Raw genomic sequence first — 20,846 nt, 5'->3', positions numbered from 1 at the left:
ACTTAATTTACATTTTAGATTATCAGAAATTAATAAGTAGAATTAAAGAACATGTCCTTTGAGAAATAGACTGCATGAATGCAGTATGCAGATGCTTTAAAGGTTTAGAAAATTAGTTTGTTTAGAAAACTATTTTTAGAAAAACTTGAAAATAACTTAGTACATTAAGCAGAACTGGCTCCAAGATTTTTTGCAGCGGGGGCGGGGGGGGGGGGGGCGGGAATACTGTTACTTGTGTCAGTAAAAATATTTCTCTATTGTCGTATGCCAGGCTTGCATAATCTGTGGCCCTCCAGGAATTTGCAACTCCGCAAAGCCCTAGCCAGCTTGTTCAATGATCAGGAATTCTGGGAGCTGAAGTCCAAAACACCTGGAGGATCACAGGTTCTGCAGGTCTGTCGTATGCCATACAGAAGATGTGTAGGGCAAGAACCACCCTTTATGCTGACCCAACAAAAGAGGGTTGTTTTTAGACTTTAACCATAAGTTTATATATAGTATATTTCATTATTTAATAGGCATAATGTGCAGGATGGTGGGTGTTTACATCATAGCAAGAGGTGCAGTTCATAAAGATAAATAAGATTTATCCTCTTAGCTTACAGAAACTCAAGGGCATGATAATGCTGGCCTACATTACAGAATTAAGGAATACAAGCTAATGTAACTAAAATGCTCTAAATTCTCTGAAGCACTATGTAATATGGTTGTTGCCGTTATTAATCTTAAGTGGGTTTTTCAATTTGACTCAGTTTTTTACTTGTATTTTAGATAGAAGTGTGAAATAATATTGCCATTATTCTGGACCTGAAACTAAAGAACATTCTGTCACATATAATTTGTTTTTACTAGTTACTGATGCAGTTATTCATTTGTGACTTTAAATTAATTTATTATTCTTACTAGGTGCCAAAATTGCCAGCAGAGCCGGTCATAATCAGCGTATTTTTGTAGCAGAATTCAGGCCTGATTCTGATACACAGTTTGTTTCAGTGGGAGTAAAACACGTGAGATTTTGGACTCTTGCTGGGAGAGCACTTCTCAGTAAAAAAGGACAGACAAGTTCAATAGAAGATGCACGAATGCAGACCATGTTGTCGGTAGCATTTGGAGCGGTATGTAGTTGAACAGATTTTAAAATGTTTAGCTGTAGTCAAATAATTGTTTCTACCCTGTGTGTTTTAATTTCAGTACCTATATATCTGTCCTTTCTACTTTAGGCAATAATCTTTTGGTGTTGGGCGGCCTTAAGATGGAATGGTCCTTCCTCTCTAGTTGTGGTGCAGGAATCTCCACTCCTTGCTGGCCATCTGTTGGTGCTCTAACACTAAAAAGGGTGTGCACAGATCTTTTCCCTTCATGTGTCTATAGAATGCAGACTGAGTGGGGAGTGTGTTTGCTCTGTAGCTTTAATCCTTTTGTTAGTCCCCACTGCAGTAGACACACTTAGATATAACCTTGACATACCATTTCATAATTGATTCAGTGGGTCTAATACCAAAATTTAGGGACCATCTACATGGGACAAATGAGGCATGGCAGGGTTTTGGTTTTTTTTCGTATCAGGAGCAACCTGAGTTGCAGGGGTGAAAGGACATCATGACATCCACATGATGCACAGGGCTGGTTCATTCTCATGGCTAGCAGGCCCACTTAACACAGCCTTGTATTGCATTGAACAAACCTAGGGGATGCCCTGGTGCTTCCTGAAAGCTCCAGAGATCACCTGCACTTTGAGGCAGTGCAAACAGTTAGGCCAGTTCTGAATCAGAACTGGACCCAGCTGTTTATATGGTCATCCCACTTTCCCCAGATTCAAGTGCACTGGTGGTGGCACATGGTGGCACTTAATGTCCCTACTGTGTCCTTGTCTTAGCGGTGACCACCAGGAGTGAAATTATTGCTTGTTGAATGTAGTGATACTGGCTCGAGTGTCACAGAGATTATGGAAGGGAAGGGCAAAGGAGGGGCAATCGCTCCTCTTCCCACTCCTGCATCACTCTGGCAATCCAACCAGCATTATTACATGTGACAAGAGATGACCACCAGCAGTTTTGTGCCTGAAAATCCCCACTAAGACAAAGACGTGAGAGGGATGATAAGGGCAGCTGTCCAGCAACACTAAAAAGTCTGGGCTGTCTGAACTTTTTTCTGCCACTAGTCTCACTCAGTGCCGCACAGTGCAGACACCCATTCCAGATCAGCTCCACCATATGGGACCCATGTAGTTGGTCTGAAGGCTAATTTCCCATTCTCTGGAAGGCTTCGGCGGAGCAATCAGAAACAAATAAATTACTCCCCATTTGTCATAGGATAGGCAGGAATTTCCAGTTTTTTTCAGTTACAGCCATTTACTCCTCTTGCTTGCTTGTTTTCCATTTTATGCCTTGACAGCTGGCAGCTAAAGTATTTAGGAGTTCCGGTCATTAATATTACACTAGAATGTAATTAATAAAAAGAGGAATTGTGCTGCTGAGGAAATGTGGAAGCTGATTAACTGGCAAATAACAACAACATTTGTTTTCCAGTGTACATCATACGCCAAGGGGACATAGGTTTTTTCTATCCCAAAACAAGGCCAGAGACCAGACTGGAATAATAGTTTGACCATTGTTTTTTACCCATTGCAGTTTTGTTAGAAAATAAATCTATTTGTTCCATTTTAAAATCATGTCCTGAACATATCCTCCCACCTTTTTTTTCAGAACAATTTGACATTTACAGGTACCATCAGTGGAGATGTATGTGTTTGGAAAGAGCATATATTGAATCGAATTGTTGGCAAAGCTCACAACGGGCCTATATTTGCAATGTATACAACACTACGAGATGGCTTAATTGTAACAGGTGGAAAAGAGAGGCCGTGAGTCCTATTTTATTCTACAAATGTATTTAGCAAAGTTGTTCATGAAAACATACTGGAAATATGTTGTAGTAAATTATATTTTGGTAGTAGTTCTTAGTCTTTACCATTGGGCATGTTTGTAGGCATTAAGAGCCTAACTAAGCTTAGCATATATATTTGTGTATAAGTCAACGTCATGTAAAGACTGAGGGTAGGTTTGGGGGTCAAAATTACAGATTTTAATATGACGTGTGGATAAGTCAATTCAACGAAGTTTGCAATTCTGCATGGGGCTCCTTGGATTCCTTTGATGGGGAGACAAGCTGAAATGTGTCCAGAGGAGGGCAACTAAAATGATCACGGGTCTGGAGAACAAGCCGTATGAGGAGCGGCTGAAGGAGCTGGGCATGTTTAGCCTGCAGAAGAGAAGGTTGAGAGAAGACATGATGGCCATGTATAAATATGTGATGGGAAGTCATAGGGAGGAGGGAGCAAGCTTGTTTTCTACTGCCTTGGAGACTAGCACGCGGAACAACGGCTTCAAACAAAAAGAAAGGAGATTCCACCTGAACATTAGGAAGAACTTCCTAACTGTGAGAGGTGTTCAGCAGTGGAACTCTCTTCCCTGGAGTATGATGGAGGCTCTTTCTTTGGAGGCTTTTAAATAGAGGCTGAATGGCCATCAGTCGGGTGCTTTGAATGCGATTTTCCTGCTTCTTGGCAGGAGGTTGGACTGGATGGCCCAAAAGGTCTCTTCCAACTTTATGATTCTATGAGAGCAAGAGTGTGGATGTAGCCTCTCTCTGGACAGACTCTTCTCCACCCATTGCCCTCGGTTGTCTAAATCTGGTCTGCTTATCTCCGCCTTCTCTGGAAAGGTGGCTGGTTTCGCATCTTTTGCCTGCCTTCTTTGGCATGTCTTTGCCATGGTTGATTGGAAAGAATTTGGCAGAAACCACCTCAGTTGTCTGCTGCTGGCCCAATGAGAAAGTGAAGGAGGAGGGTGAGGAATTCTCTAATTCTGTCTTATCCTTACTATTTCTTTAACCATCCTTTCTGCCGAATCCTTTTACCCATTGATGGGGAACAGGATTAAGCAAGAGCTCCTCTCTGATCTCTTTGGGGCAGCTCTGTTGTGGCTTCCCAGCTGCAGCAAAGAAAGTGCTGTGTATAGTGTTCTCCCTCATTGGGCTTCAGCCAGCTGCCACCATTGCTGTTTCTCCAAGTGCCCATCAGGCTTATTCCTGAAGCATGTTGAACCACATAGTCCTGTCCCCCATCAGTAGGTAAAGCAGAATTGCTTCAGTTTTAATTCCTCAATCCATATAAGAATAAGAATAATAAATATAATACAACTTTATTTATATTCCGCCCTATCTACCTGAGGGGATTCAGGGCCAATATGGTGTGATTGATCTCTTTCTGAGAGGAGAAGAATGTATGTAGCCCAGCGCACACTGAGTCCACCAGGCACTGAGCACATGCAGAAATGGAAACAGACAATCTCTTTGGGGAGGGAAATTCACACATTCTTTTATGCATTAATGCCACTTCTGCGTCAGTTCTGGGGGTGGGAGGATCTCCAACTCCATTTTGGAGACGTACTGCTCAGGCACATGGAGGAATGCAAATGGTGGTGGCAGGCCAAACCTCAGTGGAAACAAACTCAGAGCATGGCATGGTATAGCATGCTCACCGGGCAGAGAAGAAGCAGTTCAGTTTGAATTCATCTGTCCAAATAAGAATTCCTTGAACAATTTTCTCCAAGGGAAGTAGTCTGGTGTTCTCCCTGCTGCCGCCATTTCCATTCCTGCATGCATCTAGCAGATTCAGAGAAACTATGCAGCCCAATGAAGGAACAATATTGGTGACAGCGGGTCAAAGCAAAATGGGAGGAGGAGCCCCTTCCCTCTGCTTTTTTGGGCATGGGCAGAGGTGTCAAACTTGAGACCCTCTAGATATTTGGACCTCCAGCTCTGAGAAGTCCTTGCCAGCTTTTCCAATAGCCAGGAATTCAGGGAGCTACTCCAAAACACCTGGAGGGCCACAAATTTGATACCACTGCTTTAGGGTGTCCCATCCTAGTCTATGCTGAGCCTTAGTCTATGCTAAAAACACCTGAGAGAAGTGCTGGGAAGCTACTGGTGCTATCATTTTTTTAAGTCCTTTCCAGTTGCAAAGATATTACTGCTGATCTACTGTAAGGTATATCAACTTTAATGTGGAGCGGGTAGTCAAAATAGTGGTAACGATTGCAAAAGGCTTAAGAACCATGGAAAACCTATAAATGTACAAAACATATATATGAATGTTCATGCCTTCAGGATGCCTATCAACTTATAATGACCCCATGGATTTCATAAGGTTTTCTTTGGAAAGGAATATTCAGAGATGGTTTACCATTGCCTTTGTTTGAAATATAGCTTACATCTCCTTAATATTTGTTGGCAGTCTTCCATCCAAGTAGTAATCATATATACCTACTCTTAAACTATCCACAATGCACACAATTTTGTGGTCAGCAAATACAATGTATTTTAAATCTTAGCTGTAATTATTAATTTGTGAAAATCAGCTGCATTGTCCAGTTAATGAGCAGTGTATACGGTTTAATTGAAAAAGCTTGCTGTTGCTCTGTTTGTCTATTAAAAAGTCAGTGGATGGAACAGCCAGGAAGAAAGGAAGGATTGGGCAATAGGATGCTTAGAATCTTCTCTTGCCATCTCTATACAACCAGGGACAAATATAAACATGGGCATCATGCATCAGCAAGATTGTGGCCATATATTTTCTCTTAGGCAGTTTTATCTATTCTTTCTATGTTTTCTACTTTTTCTAATGTTTTCTAATGTCTTATTTGCACTAGATCAAAAGAAGGAGGAGCAGTTAAATTATGGGATCAGGAACTACGCCGGTGCCGTGCTTTCAGATTAGAAACAGGACAGATAATTGATTGTGTTCGCTCTGTATGCAGAGGCAAAGTAAGTGTGGGTTTCTTTTATATAGTACTATACATCTTAGAGCACCTAGGTACATAGCACCAGTATTAAAAATTGCATTTGGTTTCCAATTTATTTCCAAACTCAATCCAAGGTGCTAGTTTTGGCCTCTCTGTGTATGCACATCTTCAATCCACCTATCAACTTATGGCAGCCTCGTTAATTTCATAGGGGTTTTTTTAGACAAAAAATATTCAGAAGCGGTTTTGTCAATTCCTTCTGAAGTATAGCCTACCTTGTATTAATTGGTGGCCTCCTATCCAAGTACTAAGAAGGGTTGACACTGCTTAGCGTCCAAGATCAAATGGAATCTGGTGCATTTCAGGTTTGTAAAAACTGACCTACACAACTTTAAACAGCTTTGGGCCTTGGTAATTTAGATACCATCTCCTCCCATATGAACCTGCCAGAAATTTGAGATCCTTGAAGCAGGCCCCCCTGTGTCATGTCCCAAGACTTGTGAACATAATTAAGCAACACCCTGCTGATGGAATTATAAGAATTTCCATTAATGATTTCTTTGTTTCAGGGGAAGATTCTTGTTGGGACAAAGAATACTGAAATAATAGAAGTTGGAGAGAAAAATGCAGCATGTAATCTTCTAATTAATGGCCATATGGATGGCCCTATCTGGGGACTGGCAACACACCCTTCTCGTGATGTGTTTCTTTCTGCTGCGGAGGATGGGACAGTCCGGCTTTGGGATATTACCGATAAAGTAGGTGTTAAAATGGCATTTCAGAAGTTAAAATAATATTTTAAAATGATACATCAAAAAGAATTCAGATGAAAATACTTCAAAATATTTTTCTTAGATGATATTGTTAGGAGATGAGCAAGGATAAAAATGAATTTTGACATAACCTTTTGACATACACAAATAGAAAATCTTAATACTTCTCTTTTTAAATACAATTCTCACAGAAGATGGTGAACAAAGTCAATTTGGGCCATGCAGCACGCACTGTGTCTTATAGTCCAGAAGGTGACATGGTGGCTATTGGCATGAAAAACGGAGAATTTATTATCTTGTTAGTAAACTCTCTGAAAATTTGGGGAAAGAAGAGGGACAGAAGATCAGCTATCCAAGACATCAGGTAAGAAATCAAGTGTCTTTTGCTGTGGCATCTGCTTTCATTCTGTATTCCTCACATATGTTACCTGCATATGGAATATTTTGCATATGGACATATGATGATGATGATGATGATGATGATGATGATAATCTAGTATTGCAAACAATCCTTAACAGATGGAAAGATGGTAAGTTCTAGTAGAAGGAATTGAACTGAGTCACAATTGATAGCAAAGATCAACTGTCTGAAGCACAGACATGAAAGTCAGAAATGGTGAAATAACTTATAAAAAGTTGACATAGTGTAAATTAAGAGGAAAAGAAACCTCAAGAGATCATTTTCAAGAACTAGTGAAGTTTGATACAAGGCTACTCAAAAGTAAGTCCCCTTAAATTTAATTAGGCTTATTTCCAGGCAGACCTTAGTAAGTTACTTTTAAAAAGAATTGGTGTGCTGATGTGTTGGAGCCATCCATAACTGAATAGTGACAAGATGATGCATTCACCCCAACACTGACCAGTTTTGAATGATATCAGCATTTTATTATAGTCCTTCTCCCAAAAGTAACTTTCCAGCTCCTACACTTGGGGAAATAGGTTTCAGATGGTAGTCCTAATCACGTAGAAACTCAGTAGATGAGATTTGAAAATAAAGAGTGGAAAGTGTGACCTGTAAAACAAGGCAGAAAGAAGAGAATAAGTTGAGGCATGCAGAGAAAAAGGCACTACTTTCCAATACGATAAAAAGCTTAAAAAGTGTGAAAAATCACTTGAGAAATGTAGAGTGTGCATAAGTTTGGTTAGAGGAGAAAATAAATACATTCCATTCTGTGTAAGTATGTGTGATTTAAAGATGTGTGCAGAGTACTTTATTTTATATTAAGAAATTTAATCTCGGCTCAATGTGACAAAATACAATAATGTATTGTACCGTGTCACATATTATTTTGAGATTAAGTTTGTGCTTAGTGATAATAACATTGTACTTAGTGATATCAAGAAGTCATCTGAAATTGTTCATCTACCTAGGTTCAGCCCAGATTCTCATTACTTAGCAGTTGGTTCCAGTGAAAACGCAGTGGATTTTTATGACTTGACATTGGGGCCTTCCCTTAACCGAGCCAGTTACTGCAAGGACATCCCAAGCTTTGTAATTCAAATGGACTTTTCAGCAGATAGCTGTTATCTTCAGGTAAATATAAATAGAGCTTTTGGTAGGCTTTATTTGTATCTACATTTGTATAATAAACATCTCACTGTCACGCTGTGTAGAGATTCCATTTTATGGGCAATGTGCCCATACTGAACAGCATTTGAGAAACCCTCTGGGGCTTTGGTGAACTTGTTTTTGAGTGGAGGGGAAAGCGATTTAGTGGTCTCTGAATTCACACAACCCACCTTATGTTTTACTCTGTTCCATTGGAATTCTGCTGCAGCAGTCCTTTGGAATGAACTGAGTGCAAACAGCAGGGCCTTTCATGTGAAAGCCTGTCCTCCCTCCCTCATGGAGTAAGTATTAAATTGCATTCCTGTTTGAATTCATTCTTAAAGGTATCCACTGGATCTTACAAAAGGCAAGTTTATGAAGTGCCTTCTGGAAAACAACTCTTGGATCAAACTGTGATTGACCGAATAACATGGGCTACTTGGACCAGGTAATATGTCACATTTTAGAATTCTGAAAATATGGCACATTCTCCCCTTAAAAAGATCATAAGGCTATGTAATCCCTAGTTTTCATTTCTGTTACATTATATGACACTCTCCTCAGTTTCCAGATGTGTGGATTGAGGTAGTACTTGCCATAAATATTATTGGATGTACAGATGAGCAGGCCAGTCATATGGGTTACAGTGTTCCCTCACTTATCGCTAGGGTTAGGTTCCAGGACCACCCGCAATAAGTGAAAATCCGCGAAGTAGGGACACAATATTTATTTTAATATTTATACATTATTTTAGTAATTATACACTATTTTAAATCTTTATCAACCAATCGTGTGTTGATAAATCTCCTCCTCCTCCTCCTGTTGCCACTTGGGCTCCTTTTCTCTCCCTTTGGCTTCTCCTTTCTCTCTTTATTAGGCTGTAAATTGTAATTTTTTATGATTTATAATAGTCTTTTAGAGTTTATTGAAAAACCGCAAAACAGCGAATCTGCAAAAGGTGAACTGCGAAGTAGTGAAGGAACACTGTATACCTCCATATGCCATCTTCAGAGTCATGGGTTCAAAGTTACTTTTCAGTTATGTCCATTGACTCCTTTCTCTCTGCTTCAGGTAGTTACATAGTTTTGCTCAAACCACCTGACAGTATTTACTTTAACAGAACCAATTGGATCTTAATAGAAAAGGGAGGCATCTTCCCAATTGGGGCCGGGCTGTGGTGCAGGCTGTTGAGCAGCTGCAATAAATCATTCTGACCATGAGGTCATGAGTTCGAGGCCAGCCCGTGGCAGGGTGAGCACCTGTCAATTAGAAATACTGCTCATTGCTGACCTAGCAACCCGAAAGATAGTTGCATCTATCAAGTAGGAAATAAGGTACCACTTATAAAAGTGGAGAGGCAAGTTTAACTAATTTATGACCTGGAATGAGGAAGTGCCGTCAGAGTGGATGATGAAGCAGCTGCTCCCCCCTGTGGCCAGAATTGAACATCCCCTCAGAAGGTTAAATTGCCTCTGCGTCTGTCTGTCTCGGTCTCTGATGTGTTTATGGGCATTGAATGTTTGCCCTATGTGTGTATAATGTGATCCGCTCTGAATCCCCTTCGGCGTGAGAAGGGCGGAATATAAATACTGTAAATAAATAAATAAATAAATAAATAGGCTCTAAACCAGTTGAATAGAAATAAGCTTGCTTATGGATCCAAAGGAATTAACAACAAATAGAGGCCTCTTCCTGATTGCATCTCAACCAGCAAAATAGAACTAATGAACCTTTTATACAATTCTCTCTCATAAGCTTCTTACCCACTTTTTAGTTTCTCATCAAATATTCTTTCCTTCTCTTATGAGGAGATAGTATTTCTTCTTTAATGTATTTATATACCTATATATCCGGGGTCGTGTAAAAATTTCTCAAGCCAAAAGGGGTCCTGAGTGGAAAAGTCTTGAGAAGCCCTGAACTAGCCTACTAGTGGAAGTTATTGCATTAATCCAAATAGTTCTTTGGAATTCAGCACTGAGTTTGAGTACTTAAGGAAATTGAAACTATAGCTCTTGTGGAAAAAATGTGTAATAAGAAGAGCTTGTATCTTCTTATTGTTGTGTTTTGTATATATCTTAAACTAGTAATATTTGCCACAGAACAGTGTTATCTAGCTATTTTTTTTTCATGTCAGGAGCAACTTGAGAAACTGCAAGTTGCTTCTGGTGTTGAAGAATTGGCTGTCTGAAAGGATGTTGCCCAGGGGACGCCCGGATGTTTGATGTTTTACCATCCTTGTGGGAGGCTTCTCTCATGTTCAGCATGGGGAGCTGGAGCTGATAGAGGGAGCTCACCTTCTCTCCCCAGATTCGAACCGCCAACCTTTTGGTCAGCAGTCCTGCTGTTATGAATAACTTTTCAATAACTTTAAAGCATAGGTTCTTTTTATTGCAATTTCAGTGTGAGAGGTTATCAGAACTTCTACACAAACAACATTGGACATATAGATATACAAATTCTATATAACTACATTGGATTCACACACCTATTACATTGGCTAACAAATAGACAAAAGGGCTGTTATATTTTCACTCAGCATTCACACATAGGTACATGCATTTATCCTCATGCACACATCCAAATATTACCATATCATTTTCTCCCTCCTTGGAGAATCACCTGCTTCGGCCAGTCCCTGCTTTCCCTGCAGCTTGGTAACACATAGTTCCAAATAGTCAAAACGCCAAAACTCCAAAACGAACATGACTCCACAACACACTCCTTTGTCTTCCCATGAGAAAAGCGGGCCCAAAGTGACCAGACTGCTTCCATTGCATATCTGTCACTTTCCCATAGACCATCTCCACTGAGCATGACAGGTAACCAGCGTCTCTGTCTGTCATACTTTCTGGCTTGTCATAAGGTCACTTATGTAGCAATATTTAGCTGATGCTGTCCCAAAGTTGTAAATGAATGATGGAAGTCTTCCATCCTGGAATATCCTGACTCCATCTTAGTTTCCTGGCCAGATGTTGATTCTTCTTGATTGGTGTTGGCCTTGTGTTGACTTCCTTCTTAACAGTTGTAAACATTTCTTTAACTTGATGTAAACATTTATCTTATCAGTCACAGTTCTTACCACAGTTTATTAGGCAGGCCAACTATTTCAGGTCTCATTAGGAACTTTTAATTACAGTTCAGCAAGCAGGTAGTTAGTAATTGCAGGCCTTATTCTACAGATTGCTGTCTTCAAAATTATTAGCTCTCATTCATTTCTTCCTTCCATTCAAGTCCATTCCAACCATATATTCATATTTCATGACACTGCCAGCACAAGGGTTTAACCCATTGCGCCACCAGGGGTTCCTATCCAGATAAATTAGGTGCTTTAGGTTCGACACTTACAAGGTGATTAAGCAGATTTATTTAGATGTTCCTTTTCTCTCTTCTCTGTTTAGTGTTCTAGGAGATGAAGTTATTGGAATCTGGTCCAGGCATGCTGAGAAAGCTGATGTGAATTGTGCCTGTGTTTCCCATTCGGGAATCAGCCTTGTAACAGGCGATGACTTTGGCATGGTCAAGCTGTTCGATTTCCCTTGTCCAGAAAAATTTGTAAGAACTTTTTGCTTGAAGAACATGAAGCTTTTTTTTTAATTATAGTGACCTATTGAGACTAGAAATGAGGCAACAGTATGCTTTTTATGTTATCTAAAAAAGAGTAATCTTCTCTGCTCACAGTTCTTTTTAGCGGGATCTTTTGGGTCCTTTTACTGCTGAACATTTAAGATACAAATAAAAAAATGCATGATTAATAAGATCAGTGAGGGGGTCCTGACTCTAGCTGCATAATTTGCCATTCACTTGAAGCAAGCAACAGACTGATTAGAAATTCCAAGATTCTGTTCATGTTCTTTCTGATTTTATACATTCTGTCATGAAAAGTCTTTGATCACACTGGAGGCTGACAGAAAAGTATACAATAAACAAAACATGAATAGATCTACAAAATAAAAACAGAAGAATAAAGACAACATCTAGGACTTTCTGATCTTTTCACCAGTCTTGTTGTACCCGCACTTGCAACCGTCTTGCCAAAATAGTGCTAGAAGTCAGACCCAGCATTGAGAGGCATAAAAAAGATCAATCCTAAATGTCTTATTGCAAAAGTACTGTGCTCCATTTCTCCAATCAGAAATGGGAGAAATGCCCAAGAACCTATTTCCAGATTTACTGGGGCATCAGGGATAGTATGGTACAGGTTGGCGCAAATTAATGGAAGCAAATTAATGCTTCTAAATATTCACATAGCATGGTTAGGTGTGCATTTTAGAAACAGTCTAACTGATATGGAGAATTTTCTTATTTTAAAGGCAAAACATAAAAGATTTCTAGGTCACTCGGCCCATGTGACTAATATTCGCTTTACAAGTGGAGACAGATACGTTGTCAGTGCAGGTGGAGATGATAGCAGGTAAGTAACTCTTTATTCCCAAAATAGAAATGATTGTTACAATTTCAATAACAAATGCAATAATAGGAAAAAATCTTGAAATATTAATGGTGCAAATTGTCATCTGCAATTTCTGAAAACAAACTCAAATGCTGAAAAGACAAGCAGTGATTAAGATGCACCAGCAAAAACCCTAGGGGAAAAACCTATTTGCTAACTGCCAGCATATGTGTAAATCTATTTTGCAGTTGTTATGTATTCCATTATAAAATCCATTAACTTGCAGCAATTTTCATTTCTCCTTTCATTTCTGTTTGAAAATACAGCATATTTGTCTGGAAATGTGTACATATGCCTCACTGAGAGTCATGAAGAACTTTTTAAAGAGTACACTGCATGAAGTAAGAGGAGTAAATGCCCCACAGTTGCAAAGAGACATTCTCCAGTGCCCTGCATGCTTCAAGAAATGGTGCTGATAAAAGACAGGCAATCAGCTGTCGGACTGACTTGCGTGTACAAGAGGAATGGACTACTTCAAATGTACCGAGTCTAGTCATATTACTACAGTATCAGATAACCTACATTTGTTTCCCACTCACTGCCAGATGCTGAAACATATGGATAAGAGGAAGCAAGGTTCTGTACAGTCTCCTTGTAAGATCATGGATTTCAAATCAAGAGATGTTATTACTGACCTAATGCTGTACATCGATGTGTTTACTTTCAGCATGAATGTTTAAGTACTGAGTACTGACTCTTGCTAAAATAGAAGACTCCTTATTTTATTACTGAAAGGAAAACCACCTTACAGCTCTTAATTTTTTAAACAAAAATGGATGAAGTTAATATAAAAGATAGAAATGACCTAACAAAAGCTTTGTCTAGTTCAGCAAAAGAGAACACCTCCCAAGAGTTATATTTGTTCCTAGGACTTGCAGAATTCTATTGGTTTTAAGGCCTGGGTTGTCGTCATGTCTGGTGAATGCTAGGAGACATGCATGAACCCGTTCTTCAAGGCTAATTTAGTGTTTTTGAATTACTCAAGCATTAAATTAGTTCTGTGAGCAGAATGAAATTTGCTCACATTGTGAGTGCCTTGCCCACAACCTAAAAGTCTAACTCCGTTTTTTGCCTTGTGAATAAAAGTGTTATCAATGAAAGAGAAATTGCTGTGTTTGCTTACAGTGTTGTACTAGAAATGGGAAATAGGCTGTTCATTTTACTGTTCATATATTGATGAAACTTTAAGTTGTCACCAGAAGCAAAAAAAAAAAAATCAAATCACAGCAATAGAAATTGTTCTGTGCATTTTCACATTATCACTTGGTAAAATCGAAGTGACCGTAAATCAAATGTATCATACAAGTTGCTTCTTTAATTTTTATACAAGAATAAGACTAGTTGAATCTCTTGCTCTCTAGCTGAAATCATAAAGCCACATATATACAAGCACTCACAGGTTCCACCTAAGAATGAAGATATTTGAAAGCAACTGTATATTAGTCTAATAACACATGTTTACTAGTTAGATTTTTGACATGCAAGTGCCTGTATGTTTCACTCATTTCTAACATCAAAATTGTAACTTCACCATAACTGTACATGTTGATAATATTGGGATTTACTCCTTAGTAGAATATTCTAAATGGAAGATTTCAGGTGACTCTTATTTCTGTAACTATAGAGTTAGAAGAGGAAAGGATGGGCGTTGTTGTTCAAGTAGGCCAATGCTGTGCTCTTGAAAACTTCATTGAAAACAGTGCCACAGTTGCTTTTAAGACTCAAAAATCTTTCAAGAGTTGGTTTGGGTTCTGGGACTCCCTATCTATTTTTCAGCCCTCCAGTCCAAAAGGCATGATAAGAACAGGTTAATTACCTATAACTGTGATTCTTGGACTTGTTATCTGTGGCTGTGCAGTGCATCCCTTGAACCCAGAGAACTGCAAGATGTGTTTTGGCAGCAGCTTCCTCCCAACATGATCAGTGTGTTGCTATCAAAACCCACAGTTCCTGGACACAGAAGTAGCAGCCAAGAAGTCATGGAGAGCCAATATTAAGGGGATGATGGCTGGATTTGTGTGAATTCATATATGACAACTTGAGTCAGTTACAGGTGAGCAACTGTTCTTCTTCAAGATTTCTGTGATGCACACTAATGGGAGACTAACAATCTACTCACTACAGGAAGTGTTAGTGCCATGTAACACAGGAGAAGAGAACAGCCCTACCAAAAGCAGTGTCAGTCTGACCTTGTATCTAATCTGTAATGCAATGTGACGATCAAAGAGTGGAACCATGTTGTGGCTCTGCAGATGTCATGAAGTGGGATTCTCTTCAAGAAGACAGTTGAGGCCACTGCTTTGAGAAGATATAAGTGCTCTTCTCCAAGCATCCAGTGACTCATCACTTGAGTCAGAGGTTCTTTCTCAGCAAGAGTATAGGCTAAACAAAGAGTTGTCTGCAACTCACTTAGAAAAACACTGTACAGAGACTGGTAGATCCTTCTGGGCAGCCCAGAAGTAGAGGAAAAGTTTCTGAGATTTATGGAAAGAAGCTATCCGATTGACATAGAACTTTAATGCTCAACGCATATCAAGGTAGTGAAGAAAATATTCAAGGTCCAAAGTGGAGTTCTGTATGAATGCTGGAAGTACAATCTCCGGATTGATGTGAAAAGCTGACATGGGAAGGAACCTTTATGCAAGTGGTCAACCAATTGGACACAGAGTTCACCTGCCCTCCTTGCACAAGTTAAAGTCACTAAGATGGATATCTTCCTGGTAGGTATCGGATCACAGGAGGCCATGAGTTCAAAGGGCTTCCTTGACAACCAATTCAAGGCTTCAGTGAGCCATACGGTCTGCTGCAGAGGGATGTAGATTCCTATATCCCCATAAAAATCTCTTGACCAGGAGGTGTATGAAACTGGAATACTTGCCAACATTCTGTAGACTCCAGGAGATTGTTGACAGCATCTAATAGATGAAAGAGAAAGACTTGTCTGATAAGGAAAAAGTCTAGCACGTGGTTCATCCACACTTCATCCAGAGATGCACTGAGATGCTATAAAGGCAAGAAATGTGTTCCATTTATAAGTACATTAAGTGGAAAGCTTGTGCACTGCATCAAGAACACATCAGGCAGAAGCTGGCAGAGAGACGACAGAAAGACTCCAAGTAGGATACCTTATTCTGCCTTCATGAATGGTGAGGAGATCTGGGCAAAGTGGCAGTCTTGAGGAATTCTTCCTAGACACATACCAGCTTTTCTTTTCCTCATCTTCTATTTTTTGTGGAGTTTTAATATTGCACCATGAATTAATTCCTGTTTTTACTAATTTGCCATACATGTACATAAATTGAATTGTCTGGACTTCTGCGAGTAGATCCATGGATGGATTCAGAGAAATTGTTTTCACTTTGTGAAGAATCTTTGCACATAGGATCTCTGGAGCTATCTAAAGAATGCTACTAAACCTTTAAAGATTTCACAGGCAATACATTTCAGACAGGATATCAAATTTAGCATAGAATGATGGGTTTACCGATCCTTTGATTGGCTACTATTTTTCAACTAAAAGGTGCCACCAGACTAATCTATCCCATACCACAGCATCTAACTATTATTGTTCCAAAATGAGAGAGATCCTTTTTGAGAGTTGGTTTCTATCATCACATCAGCCATCATTGTTAAAATTAATTCTGAGCTTTTTTCTGCCTTAGTAATAGCCAAGTTGCATTCCAACTTCATCAGTCCTGAGTGCTATAATTATTTACATGGCCCAAGCCAAGTTATTCTTGATCAGTAAACTCTTAACATAATGTATGAGCTCTTAAACAAAGCAGAGTTCATTCAGGAAAAGAACTGGGCAGAAACAAGACCACCTTTTTTGTTACAAAGATTTTCAACTTTGTAAGCACCACAACCTTTTAGAGCTTGCAGTTGTAATATTTCCCAAAAAATAATTTGCTAACTATTGTCTCAAAAAGAAAAAAAGTGTGTGAGTGGGGAAGGTTTAGATGTTCACACATCATTGCACTCAGTCCTAATGAGCTGTTTTCACCTTATTTTTTCAAATACAGTAGAGTCTCACTTATCCAACATAAACGGGCCGGCAGAACGCTGGATAAGCGAATATGTTGGATAATAAGGAGAGATTAAGGAGAAGCCTATTAAATATCAAATTAGGTTATGATTTTACAAATTAAGCACCAAAACATCATGTTTTACAACAAATCTGGCAGAAAAAGTAGTTCAATACACAGTAATGCTATGTAGCAATTACTGTATTTACGAATTTCGCACCAAAATATCATGATATATTGAAAACTTCGACTATAAAAATGCGCTGGATAATCCAGAATGTTGGATAAGTGAGTGTTGTATAAGTGAAACTCTACTGTAATACACTTCCAAAATACAAATGTTCACCCAAATCCTCTCCCCACCAAAACAAAGTTTTAGGAGTAACAAGTACACATTATTCATTATGCTCAAAGCATCTAATAATACCAGTCATGCCATTTTTAACAGTAGCAATGTTGATAATGCTGTCACCCCAAACCTCTAATGCATTGCAAGTACTTGTTACTTGTAAAAGGTTACTTCTGAGTACTAGAACCTTCCCGACTGAAAACAGGCAGCCTCTCTTCCTCCTCCTTTAGTTTGCAAATTCCCTAGCCATTATGCCCCTTTAAATCCTGTTTCAAGCTCCCAAGAAACAAGGCTGATGGATGATCAGGCAAAAGCAGGAGACTCCTTACTGTAAAAATAGTTAGCTTCCCCTGTAATGAAAACCAGTAATTTTAAAAGAACTGTTCCTGATGACTTTTTAAAATATGAATTTAATGTGTTGAGCATAACATTTTTCCTGGGAGACATGAATACTAATTCCAGGATTGTAGTCTAGTGTGATCATGAATTATAGTCTGAGGTGGCCATGAAGACAACATAATATCCTGGGAATTCGGTAATTTTTAAAATCCAAACCAAAACCCTGAATGCATGAGATTTTTTGAAAAGCTCTATGACCTTCGGGTTGCATTTTTTATGAAAAAAGTGTTGGTGTCATCAATTATCTTCACAGTAGTGAGCCTGCTTTTCATTTTAAAGCAAATATCCCATTAAGTTGTGAATTTAAGGCATTGAAGCAGTTGTGAGAAACTGAATAAAATAAATTCAAAGCTTCCTTTATCTGTGGATTACTGAACCTTGGCTAGGAAAATGTTTATTTGTAAACAAGATAACATTTCAGGTGCTATCCGTATAAATGTGGCTTAGGGTGAACCTGCTGTCTGCATCCTTTTAACATTGAACTGGCATACTCTTCTGATAGTAGTTGTTTGTTTGTGTGCATGTGTTGTTTATATGTGAACATATGTATATTTGGTTTTTAGATTTGCCTTAATATTTTCACTAATGGAATAATGTTTTAGCTACAATCTTAAACCATTCAATAGCATTTCATGTGTTGGTCCAAAAAAGTAAGAGGATAAAGAAAGGAGGGGTATCTTCAGATTGAATAAATCTGCTTTTGCATGCAGAACAGAAAATAAGTACAACATCAGATATACAGCATGAAATTGTGTGTCTCTTTTGGCTATCAGGTTCACATGATCTATGTGATGGCAAGAGATTTTATAAACCTTTTATCTTCTTGCCTGCTAGGGGTATGGAAGCTACCAAGTTCCTAGGTGATAGGCTGGAAATGGTAATCTATACAAGACTGATAGATGTTCTTATGTTATATAATGAAATGTGTAATAAGGCATCTTACAAGTGGGTTACAAAGAAACAGGTTGTAACCTTTCTTTACTGCTGGTGATGCCTAAACATTTGCATTGGTGCTATCCCCACATTTCTCTTGAAATACGGTATACTGAAAGCAACTTAAATTGCTTCCCCATAGATACATTTTGGATCAGGATGAAAGGTGCTGGGGAATACAATTACATCAAAAAAGATTTGACAGGTTTGTCTGATTTTAGATAATTGTGGGAGGAGAGAATATGAATGTGGCCCATATTGCACTCTGCCTTCTAATCTTTGTAAGAATGCATTTTAGGCTAAGTCAGGTGCCAAGGTAGACTGCTCAATCTCACTTGTTCCACAAAGGGCTCAACTTTGCCCAAATACTGTGAAAATCAGTAACAGATGGAACAATACAGGCTTTTCTCCTGGAGATCTCTGCAAAAAAAAAAAAAGTCAATGGCATATTATCCTTCGAGAAAAATGAACAATTTCTTGACTTTTGACAGTCATTCTGTCATAGGTATAGAAGGAGCACAGCTATGAAAACTATTTGAAGATTCTGTTTCTAAAACTTACCACAAACAGAAGGTTTCATTAGCGGAAAAACACTTTCTGTTTGTTAAGGTTTCTTATTTTTAAAAAGCAATTTTTTAAACTTTCAGTCTGTCTTATTACAGTTCTTTGAGTTTACAATTTCAGTATGAAGTATCAGTCAGACAATCATCCTTGCTTTGACCAAAAAAGAAAACTAACCCATCCAATTAACCCAAAGGTGTATGTTAATTCAATCTGATAAAGCCTGTGTATTCCATTTTTTGCTATTATAAAGAGTTAATCCCTGTGATCAAACAAAATCTTTATAATTTGTTTTTCTTTATAGATGTATATCAGTTAAGCCTTTTTGCATAAATTAATTTATTTTAAAAATAACCAATAATGAATTTTATAGACATTATCTGCAACCTTAAAGATTTCAAAGTAATTTCCTGAAATGTTAAATTTCAGAATTTAAGAATATATTTGTCAAATGCGTGCTTAAAACATGGAGCTAATTTTATCTTCTCACATCCTAATGTAAATATTTGTACAGCATATTCTTTTGTATATTTTTGTGAAATTGTAGATCCCCAAAGATTCAAAGGATTTAATAAAAAATATGTTACAGCTTAAATATTTCACACTTTTTCATGAAGACAACAAGAATACTAATTTGGGCCTATTAATGTATAGGATATACATAGCTACTTATAAGCCAATCAAATGCTTCAAGAAACACAGATAACTAGATGAAGAAATGTATATAATGAGCCAATCCACATCTTCATTCTTGAAAATGGAAAACCAGACTAAGTGTACTGACAAAAGTGGGCATCCTTTTAACAGCATCAAACAGGCATGTACAAGAACAAGCTTATGTTTACAATGTCTCTTTATGTGGAGGATTCAATTCTGCACAAAATTCATACAGGTTTGTTTTATATGAAAAACAATTTTCTGCACAGAAAATATTTCCATGGAGAAATATTCTTTCCTCTGAAGACAATGCTATAGTTAAGGATGTATTCTGCATAAAAGATTGATTTGCACAGAATATAACATTTTCTGCACATAAAACTCTTTTCTGTACAAATTTTTTGTTAGCATTTTATTTCTTATGCAGAAAATGCTTTCTGTGCAAAATAAATGAGCATATATACAAGAAAAGTCAAAACAAACCAGAACACAACACTCCATGTGTTTATAGGTAGCACTGGCTTCATTTGTTTAAAAAAGCACAGCACATTTCAGCCACGATCAGAATTGGCCTTTCTCTGGGGCTACCCTAAGAATGCCAATACAATTTCACTTAATATATTAACAAGAACAATGCAAAATTGGTTATAATTTCTAAAAACAGGTTACGTTATTCTCTATAACACAGTGTATGCATATACTTTTACACTGAAAATTTTAGCATTGTAAAATACACTCTTCAAAGAGAACAAGCTGAGCTTTTTAAAACAAAACAATAAATTCATGGAGGTTTGTCTGCTGATTTGTTTTGACTTCTGTGCAATACAACCAAGTGTGAATTTTGTGTAGAAGAAGCCTTGAATTATGAATAGTATTTGACAGAGTTTTTTGCAGTGGGAAGAAAATAGCCAAAATTACTACCTTCAAGAAGAAATATAATGAAAAATTACAATCCACTCTGGTGGATTATTGAAGGGTCAGCTACTGTATATTTTCACATGGAGAACCACTACATTACACTGAACCATCTAACTTATTGTAGTTGAGATCCTTTGGCTACAATCCATTAGCCTTATAGGGCAGCATATGAAATTCACTCCAAGGTGAGAAAAGCCTATGTGGAAGGAATCCTGGCTACTAATATCATCATCATCATTTAATTACTTATTAATCTCGCTCCATCCAAGATGCCCTAGGCGATTTACAAGACAAAATTGTAGAGGATAAAAATACATACATATAAATATTGATAAAATATTGATAGTATCTTAAACACAACAGTAGTTCTGCCCAGCCTGATCTCCGAAGCAGTATTCCACTGTTCCTCATCTATTACAGCCCTCAAA

General features: G+C 38.2%; 2 protein-coding genes across 8 annotated transcripts in view; one reads left to right on the top strand and one right to left on the bottom strand.

Annotated features, from left to right (window-relative positions):
* Window positions 1-19,438, top strand: part of eml5 (EMAP like 5) — a 122,954-nt gene extending 103,516 nt beyond the window's left edge. For all 5 annotated transcript variants that reach the window (XM_062968386.1, XM_062968384.1, XM_062968383.1 and 2 more), the window contains 10 exons: window positions 907-1,115; window positions 2,706-2,863; window positions 5,712-5,826; window positions 6,374-6,562; window positions 6,769-6,941; window positions 7,949-8,111; window positions 8,471-8,574; window positions 11,525-11,678; window positions 12,437-12,537; window positions 12,843-19,438. In XM_062968386.1, coding sequence (XP_062824456.1) covers window positions 907-1,115; window positions 2,706-2,863; window positions 5,712-5,826; window positions 6,374-6,562; window positions 6,769-6,941; window positions 7,949-8,111; window positions 8,471-8,574; window positions 11,525-11,678; window positions 12,437-12,537; window positions 12,843-12,879 — 1,403 coding nt within the window. In that variant the 3' untranslated portion in view covers window positions 12,880-19,438. The remainder of the gene's footprint in view (window positions 1-906; window positions 1,116-2,705; window positions 2,864-5,711; window positions 5,827-6,373; window positions 6,563-6,768; window positions 6,942-7,948; window positions 8,112-8,470; window positions 8,575-11,524; window positions 11,679-12,436; window positions 12,538-12,842) is intronic.
* Window positions 10,493-20,846, bottom strand: part of zc3h14 (zinc finger CCCH-type containing 14) — a 41,784-nt gene continuing 31,430 nt past the window's right edge. For all 3 annotated transcript variants that reach the window (XR_010002157.1, XM_008116072.3, XM_062968391.1), the window contains one exon: window positions 10,493-18,702. Coding sequence is in view for 2 of the 3 variants with exons in the window: in XM_008116072.3 (XP_008114279.2) it covers window positions 18,660-18,702 (43 nt within the window). In the remaining variant the exon portion in view is untranslated. The remainder of the gene's footprint in view (window positions 18,703-20,846) is intronic.

The sequence above is a fragment of the Anolis carolinensis genome, chromosome 1 (genome assembly GCF_035594765.1).
Source record: "Anolis carolinensis isolate JA03-04 chromosome 1, rAnoCar3.1.pri, whole genome shotgun sequence".
NCBI classification, from domain to species: domain Eukaryota; kingdom Metazoa; phylum Chordata; class Lepidosauria; order Squamata; family Dactyloidae; genus Anolis; species Anolis carolinensis.
Note: the sequence above shows the minus strand (reverse complement) of the source record. Positions and strands in the feature narration are given on the sequence as shown.